Genomic DNA, 9,643 nt, shown 5'->3' on the forward strand with positions numbered 1-9,643 from the left:
ATATGCATTTTAAAAAGTTTAAGTCTAGCCTTTTTATTCTATTCTTATTGTTAAAATCAAGTCAAATAAGTTTGAAGGTTAAGTCGTGGATTATATCTTTAATGACTATTCAAGAGGCAGGAACAGTTATGTGTTTTTGGGAGTGAAACTTGGAGAATCTATGTTCATAAATTGCAGATGTATTACTTTTAATGAGTCTCGTCAAAGGAAGAAGAATAATTACCTGAGGATGAATCTTTTGGAAACTATAGGTGAGAAGTTTCTATTTGAGGGGAATGCTCATACTTATGGATACTAGTAGTAGTGGGGGAACGATTACAGAGACCTCTGATTATCATTAGATTTATGATAAGGTAATTCAGGAGAAAGATTGTATCATCTCAAAGGGAGGGTTATGTAGACCTTGAGTGTTATGCTTTGAATGTAGCTGAAGGGTTGTAAAATTTAAAAATAGTGACCTTTGGGGAGGCATTCCAAAGCAAGTGGATTAAAAGATTATTGAAAAACAATACTCGTGAGCTTGTTAGACTACTAAAGTAGAAAAATGTTGTTGGGAGCAAGTGGATGCAAATGGAAAAATCAAGATTTAAGTGAGGTTTGAACTTGATATAAATTGTTCAATGGGTGTGGAATTAGTAGAGAGCAACAATGTGGTTGATTGTTAATTTGACATCACCATAGTTTTAACTCAAGGTGAAGATTGTTGAAGTATGCCTTAAAATCTTAAGTGATAAAGAGAAATAAATTTTTTTGATATTGCATAAACTAGAAATCAACCTAGTAGTCAACAGAGGCTTGCGGAGGGGCGATGGCAGTTCTGGTCGCTGACAAACAGACAACAACAACAATCAAATCGATTTCGACGGAAGATTAGAGTCTTGCCACTTTAACTCACCACCTTAACATTCATTGGTATCAACAATGGCTGCAGCCATGTAACAGAATAACAAAAAATGGTTAAGTGCAGAGAGTATTGGAAGGAAGAAGATTGATAAAATGGTTAATTGCTTCACTTAATTGAAAAGATACAAGATAGGAGTTTATATACAAGGGAGATTAGGACCAATAATATAAATCCATATATACAGTAATCTAATCCTATTATACAAAAGGAAAAGTAAACTATATATGAGACATATTACTCCAATATGCCCCCTCAAGTTGGACTGTGTAAACTACATAGGCCTAACTTGGACATAATCGAGGAAAATGCTGGAGAGTGCAAAGGCTTGCTAAAAGCATCAGGCAACTGATCTGTAATAGAGACAGGAAGCAAGTGAATGAGATTGGAAATGATTTTCTCTCGTACCACATGACAATCCAACCCAATATGCTTGCTTCTTTCATGAAATACAAGATTATGTGCTAGATAAATAGCCGATTTACTATCACAATACACAGAGGCTGGCTGAGCAAAAGAGATCCTAAAATCATTGAACAAATATTGGAGCCATTAAAGCTCACAAGTGAGAGAGGCCAAAGCTCTGTATTCAGCTTCAGTAGAAGATCTGGAGATAGTATTCTGCTTCTTAGATTTCCAATAAAGAAGAGAGGAGCCAAGGATGACACAAAAACCAGTCACAGATTTCTTGGTGGTGGAACATCTGGCCTAATCCGAGTCAGCAAAAGCATAGAGCTTGAAAGGGCTGGAAGTAGAGAAAATATTGCCTCTAGGAGGAGACGGCCTGAGGAACTTTAACACTCGAGTAGCAGCCTGATATTGAGATTCAAGAGGTTTGGAAACAAATTGACTCAAGTGTTGCACTATAAAATAAATATCAGGTCTAGTGTTGGTCAAGTAGATCAATATACCAATAAGCCTTCTATACATGGTAGGATCTGTCAAAGGAACACCTTCAGTGGGAGACAGTTCAAGATGAGGATCAAATGGGATAGAGGAAGGTTTGGCTACAAGATAACTTGTGTCCTCTAACAACTCCAGAGTGTATTTTCTTTTATTCATGAAGATACCCTTGGAAGATCTAACAACTTCAAAGCCTAGAAAAAACCTGAGCTGGCCCGGATCCTTTATCCTGAACTTTTGATCCAGAAGCTCCTTAACCTGATGAATCTCAGCCAAAGAATTACCAGCCACCACTATGTCATCAACATATACCAAAATAGCAGTGAAACAATCATGCTGAGATTTCACATAGAGAGAATGGTCAGCTTGGGATTGAGAGTAGCCTACAGATTTCAAAAAAGAGGAATTTTAGAGTACCATTGCCTGCTTGCTTGTTTAAGACCACACAAAGATTTTTGCAACCTGCACACTTTAGAATGAGAGTTAGAATTAATACTAGAAGGAAGAGTCATATATACCTCTTCATGTAAATCACCATGAAGGAAGTCATTATTGACATCCAACTGTTCAAGATGCCACCCTTTGATAGCAGCAATGGATAATATAACTCAAACTGTTGTAATCTTGGCTACGGAGGAAAAGTATCAAAATAATCAATACCCTCGATTTGTGTGTAACCTTTAACTACCAGCCTAGCTTTATACCTCTCAATGGAGGCATCAAATTTGTACTTAACCTTGTAAACCCATCTGCAACCAATGGGCACTTTTCTTGGTGGGAGATCAACCACACTCCAAGTTTGATTTTCCTCAAGTGCAAGAAGTTTAACATCCATAGCATGTTTCCAACAATCCAATTTTATGCCCTGGTTAAAATATTTAGGCTCAGCAATGGAAGAAACAGAGAGACAAAATTTTTTATAGGATGGTGAGCAATGAGCATAAGTAAGTACACAAGATAAAGGATATAGCACTTGGGAAGAATTAGTAGAAAGAGTATTATAACAGTGGTAATATTTTAATTATTGAGGAGGGTTAGATGCCCTAGAGGAATTTCTAACAGGTAAAGAGAGAGTATGTGGAGGAGTAGAATTATCCTGTGGATTGAGAGGATGGTCCTCTTGAAAAACAGGAGAGATGGGATTATGAGAAGTCACATCATGAGGCATAGGAGAAGCAGAAGTAGGGGAGGCAGAAGTAGGGGAGCTATTAGGTTGAGGATATAGGATAGTAGGATTGTCATTGGTATCTGGGAAGGAGGACAACTCAGTAGTACTAGGTTGTTGACTAGGAGACAAAGTTAATGTCTCAACATGAGGATCATCAAGGTTATGGACATACTGAACAGGAGTATTAGGAGGTGATTTGTGAGATTATAAAGGAAATGTAGTTTCATAAAAAAACCACATTTCTAGATATGAAAATGGTATGATTGTCCAAGTCATAGAGGATAAAACCCTTGGTACCATCCTTGTAGCCAAGAAAAACAACTTTCCTAGCTCTAGGTTGAAATTTTGTTCTGTGAGCTTGGAGAGAAGTGGCATAGGATAAACATCCAAAAACCTTTAGGTGTATCATGGATGGAGGTTCTTTGAATAAAAGTTCATAAGGACATTTAGATTCTAAAAGAGGACTAGGTAATCCATTGTAATGTGCACAGCATGCTGAATGCAAAAGTTCCACAGATTTAAAGGGAAATTGGAATGAAAAAAGGGGATCTAGCTACATTAAGGATATTCTGGTGTTTGTGTTCGACTACCCCATTCTGTTAGGGTGTCTCAACACATGTCCTTTGATGGACAAGGCCCTTTGAAAGAAAAAATCAGATAAAGCAATGAATTATGTGTAATTGTCTGATCTAAAACACTTAAGGGTGGTTTGGAATTGATTTTCTACGTAGGCTATGAAATTAATGAGACTTTGTTTAGTTTGATCTTTAGATTTCAGAAAAATAACCCAAGTATGTCTTGTGTAGTAATCCACAAGGGTTCGAAAATACCTATGTCCTATGGTGGAAATGGTGGAAAAAGAACCCCATGGGTCAACATGTAAGATATTAAAGGGAACCATAGACTGAGAAACACTATTAGGAAATGGCAATTTTCTTTGTTTAGCAAAGTGACAAGAGTCACAAGGTATATTGTCATTATTATAGGTAATAAAGAGAAACAAACTTTGAAATAGTTTGTAAGCTTATCTTAGAAATGTGACCTAGTCTCAAATGCTACAGATCACAAGAATTGTGAGAAGCAAAATTACAAGAATTATGAATAGAAAAATTACTAGGTGTGGAGTCAAGAATATAAAGTCCCCTGTGCAAGCTAGCTATATCAATCATTTCCTTGGAATGGCTCTGCATAATGTGGCAAGAATTAGCATTAAATTGCACTTAAAACCTATTGCAATCTACAAGTTTTACTATGGAAATAAGATTGACATTAAAACTAGGAACATAAAGCACATTATAAAGAGTAAAAGAGGGAGAGATATCAACTGTACCAGATATGGATGCTATTACTTGTGAGCAATCAGAGAGACTAACATGTATAGGAACTATGGTTTTATGTGTACTGAATGAGGACAAGTCAAATGAAAAGTGGTATGTAGCACCAGTATCTAGATTCCAAAGATAGGGATTCTTACCATTGATATTGTTGGAGTGAGTGTTCATGACAAATGGATAAGTAAAGAAAGAGTTGACTGTAGGGGTGGACTTGGATTGTTGAAGCAATGTCAGGATGCTGTCATACTGCTCTTTAGTAAAACCAAAAGAAGGTGTGGCTGAATCCTGGGGAGATGCAGTGGAGACATTTTTGGCATTAGATGAAGAAGTTCCTTGAGGCTTGGCTTTGTTTCTGTATCCTAGAGGATATCCATGCTTAGTAAAGCATGTTTCGACTGTGTGGTTTGTGCGACCACAATGAGTCCACATACGATTGTTGCCTCTTGGAGCATTGGAGCCTTGAGTTTTAGCACGAGAAGGATTGGTGCCCTGTTTAGAAGCACAATTTCCTTCATGTGTCTGAACTTGTAAGGCAGGGACTTCTTTATTGGAATCTGCATAAGGAACACCACTAGATGCCACACTATCCATTTCACGTTCTTGCTGAATTACAAGAGAAAAAGCATTGTTGATATCGGGAAGGGATTCATCATCATAATCTGAGATTTTGAGTGAGCAAACTTTTCATTCAATCCCTTAAGAAGTTGTATAACGTAGTCTTGTTCCCGATACATTTTGAAGGAAGCGAGAGCACCACATAAACACGGTATAGCACAAGAAAAGAAAGGAATCGGGCGATAATTCTCAAGTTCATCCCATAACACCTTCAACTGAGTAAAATAGTTAGAGACGTCGAGAGTACCTTGACGAAACTTGTAAAGATCTTCTTGAATGTCAGAGATGTGGAAGAAGCCGCCGTGAGAAAAACGTATCTGCAAATTCTTCCATACTCCAGCAACGTTATTAATATAGAGAACCGACTTCGTGATTGACTCGGAAATTGAGTGGTGAATCCACGCAAGAACCATGGTATTGCAACGAATCCATGGCGCAAACATTGGATCGGACACCAGCGGCTTAGTTAGGGTTTCATCGATAAATTTATCCTTGTTCTTGGAGATGAATGTGATGTGCATTGAACGATCCCAAGTATGGTAATTCTTATCCGTAAGAGGTGGAGTAACAAGAACGAGAGATGGATTCTCGTTAGGATGAAGATAAAAAAGATTTGCAGAATTCGTTGTGAAATCGGCATAGCTCTGTGTCACCATTGAAAGTAGAAACGAACTAGTGGAGAAGAAAGCGATCGAGAGAGAAAGTGAAGCAGAGATGAAGAACGAAAGAGAAGGTGATCGCAACGAACTTCAATGGCTACCGAAGCTGGTGTAGCTCTGATACCATATAACAATGGCTGCAGCCATGTTAGAGAATAATAGAAAACGGTTAAGTGCAGAGCGTATTGGAAGGAAGAAGATTGATAAAATGGTTAATTGCTTCACTTACTTGAAAAGATACAAGATATGAGTTTATATACAAAGGAGATTGGGACCAATAATATAAAGCTAGCTGTACAGTAATCTAATCCTATTATATAAAAGGAAAAGTAAACTATAAATGAGACATATTACTCCAATAATTGGCTACTATTTTAACCACTTTTTCAACTATAGAAAATCACCATTATTACAATCATCAATCATCTCGGCTCATTACCAAACACCCCTTTAACGATTACTTATCACAATCCTGAAAAACGTGTGTTGACGTCACAACCAATAAAAGCACGTCACAACATTGAAAAGCACGTCACAACCAATAAATAGCGACGTGTGGTGGTGTGTCGCTAGAGCACGTGTGGCAACTAGGTAGCGACATGGAAACCACGTCACAACCAATAAATAACGCAGGATTAATTGTATTTTTATATAATTAATTAATTTATATAATAAAGTTTAAATAATAAAATTTATATGTAATAAAATTTAAATAATAAAATTTATATAAAATAAAATATATATAATAAAACCTATAAAATAAATTTTATATAATAAAATTTATATAATAAAATTTTATAAAATAAATTCATATAATAAATTTTATATAATAGATTCAATTAAATAAAACTAAAAATTTAAAACTAATATTTTAATGAATTAAAATGTAGAATAAGTTACATAAATATAAATTTAAAACAAATAAAATACAAAATGTTTTTAAGAGGCATCATCATTCGGAAAATAATTATCAGGATTAAAATCATCATCCACTTCGTCATCCTCCGGCTCTTGAGGAGGAACATTACTGTAATTTCCACCTCCTTTCATAAATCGTCTCATCTGCTCCTCCATCTCAGCTTGCTTCTTCAGAATGCCCTCTATCTGCCGCGCATGCTGCTCCTCCATATCAGATTGCTTCTTCCGCATCATCTCCATCTGGGTCTTATTTTCGCGTCTCTCCAATTGCCTTATTAATTCAGTTTGTTCCCGTGTCAGATTTAGTTGACGCGATCCACCCTCTCCATCGTGAACTCTTTGATACAAATTGCGATCACCAGATCTATAGCTGGTTGCCAAATTTCCAGCCCCAAAAAAGCAACCATTAGGCCCTTTTTCTTTAATAACCTCGCACCAAATATAGTGATCAACATCAGCGTTAAGCGGCTTCCCCTCTGCTGACATGTATTGAGGATTATTTTCGAGAAAAGTTGCAAGCAATCTATCATATTCATCTTGCACATATATTCAATAAAAAAAATTTAAGTTAAATACTTACATGCATATTTAATTATACTAAATAAATATGTACATACTATAAATTAAAATATATTAAAAAGTTGTCACGTGATTTTCACGCCACAACTTATGACTTGCCACGTGATTTTAACGTGGCAATTTATCAATTGCCACATAAAAATCACGCCACAACTTATAGGTTGCCACACGAAAATAACGTCACAAATTGTTTATTAAATTAAAAAAAAATAAACAACGTAAATTACACTACTTACAAGATACAATCTCGTGCGCTCGTCGACAAAACCTCCCGATCTCCTTGTCCGGGTCCTTGAAATCAACTCAGGCATTAATGGTTTTCTCCCCAAGTCCTTAGCCTAAATAATATAATTAAAAATAATTAGTAAAATATATTATGAGTAAAGATGTAACTTAAAAATTTTAAAATTTTTACCAATCGTCGGGCATGCTCCGCGGTACTAATACTTCCAACTGTATTGACACAACCCCCATTTTCAGATGCCTTCATCTTCTTAAAAGTTTCCGATTTAGCCCGGAATTCTGGAGTCCTCCAATATATAACAAGCTCCTGAAAAACCTCCTCGCCTATCCAGCTAGGACGGATGTCGTGAAGCTCATAATTCTCCCTTACTCGCCGCAGCATATCAGACATTCTTTTAGAGCTTCTGGTATTGAAAACTTTCTAAACCATTTTTTCATTCAACGGATCCTACACACATTTCTCCTGCAATGTTGTATGACATTAAAATAAAATGTTAAGTAATTATAATGAGAATTTCATTTAAATAACCATAACTAAAATAATAAATTAAATGCACAACTTAAATAAATAACAATAAATAACAATACCTTAAACATTTTAAATCATTCATCTTTATTTTTGACCTCGTCGTAGCTCTTAAAATATGATTTATACATCTGCTGAATTATATAATTAACAATCCTAACTGCAGTCCGACTCGGCGCAAAACTAAAACAAAAAAATGAAAATGTTAGATATAAATTTATACAAAAAATGAAAATGTATATATACTATAAAAGTTTTTAAATAGGAAACTTACTTGATTCCTTCGGGCCAAATCCAAAATCTACCGTCAACGACATGAATCTCATCAGGATCATCCCTCCCACGAAGATCAGCTCCATTTATCTCACCAACTGCCTCATCAACCTCACATGCTGGTACATGTGTGGGATGTGGGGTGCATGAGCCTCTAGCCTGTGTGGGGCGTAGACGGGGAGATCGTCCAACCTGTGTCGGAGGTGGACAGGGAGATCGTCCAGCATGTGTCGGACGTGGACTAGAAGATCGTCCAACCTGTATCGGAGGTGGACAATGAGATCGTCCAGCCTGTGTTGGACGTGGACTAGGAGATCGTCCAGCCTGTGTCGGACGTGGACTAGGTGATCGTCCAGCCTGTGTCGGACGTGTACTGATGGATCCTCCCGTCTGCTGGAAGGATGAAGTCATCTGGATGGGATATGAAAAACCAGATCCTCCAGTCTGCTAGATGGATGAAGGCATACCAGTATGGGCAAATGGAAAGCTGGGTGGGGGCACACTAGTATGTGCGAATGGAAAGCTAGGTCCTCCTTCCTGCTGGAAGGACAAAGGCACACCAGGATGTTGGAAGGATGGTGGCATCTGAGTCGATGGGAAAGGCAAACTGGATCCTAAGTACTGGAAAGATGCAGGTACCCCAGACGAGAATGTGTGAGAGGAGAGTAATAGGGTAAAAGCCTGAGTACTGGCTAAAGACATAGGATCAACATGACTCTGAGGGTGGGGACACACGACCGAGTGAGTTAACATCAAGTGATTTATATAATGACTGCAAAAATGTGATGTTTCTCGATGCAAGTAATGTGCACATATAGAACCTTCAACTCTTGCTTTATTCTTCACTGATCACTTTGAATCACCCATTAACCTTTCAAACGGATACATCCACCTATATTGAACTGGTCCACCAAGAAAAGCTTCATATGCAAGATGCACAGGTAAATGTTCCATGGAGTCAAATAAACCAAACGGAAATACTTGTTCCAACTTACAAAGATTGATTGCAATGTTTTGGTCCAACTTCATGATCTCTTCTGTTACACGATTTTTCCATGTCTTGTCTGGCCTTCTCATTATCTTTTGTTTTGCCTTTCACATCCATCACTGTGTAAAATACATTATCAAAAAAATTCTTCTCAATATGCATAACATCTAGATTATGGCGCAACAAGTTATCTTTCCGATACAGGAGGTCCCAGAATATACTTCTTTTTGTCCAGTTGTGCGTGACTGTGTATCCTTCAATTCGGCATGCTTTGCCGGTATCTGTAAATTTCGGTAGCTCACTAACTTGTTCCCATATAGCCCATGGTGGTGTCATACCCCAAAATTTGCCCGATCGAACCTACGTCCGTTAACCCATCAAGGTTCAGAATTAAGAGACATAGGGTTTGACATTTCTATTGTCAAACTCGCTCTCTTATAAATCAGGTTGAGTTAAAACAAGGGCGTAATTAACAGGTGTTTTGGGATCTAAACAGTGGGCCCAATTGTTACAAAAATTCTATGATTTTTGGAGAA

The 9,643-nt window shown here is 37.2% G+C and overlaps 1 protein-coding gene across 1 annotated transcript; it reads right to left on the bottom strand.

Annotated features, from left to right (window-relative positions):
* Window positions 1–2,825: 2,825 nt before the first annotated feature.
* On the bottom strand, window positions 2,826–5,577 carry LOC131613512 (uncharacterized). Its single transcript, XM_058885175.1, has 5 exons — window positions 5,061–5,577; window positions 4,241–4,965; window positions 4,063–4,156; window positions 3,367–3,467; window positions 2,826–3,143 (listed from the first exon to the last, which is right to left on the bottom strand). Exons 1-5 carry the CDS (start codon window positions 5,575–5,577, stop codon window positions 2,826–2,828), a joined length of 1,755 nt encoding a protein of 584 aa, XP_058741158.1.
* Between the last annotated feature and the right edge of the window lie 4,066 nt (window positions 5,578–9,643).

The sequence above is a fragment of the Vicia villosa genome, linkage group LG6 (assembly GCF_029867415.1).
Source record: "Vicia villosa cultivar HV-30 ecotype Madison, WI linkage group LG6, Vvil1.0, whole genome shotgun sequence".
NCBI classification, from domain to species: domain Eukaryota; kingdom Viridiplantae; phylum Streptophyta; class Magnoliopsida; order Fabales; family Fabaceae; genus Vicia; species Vicia villosa.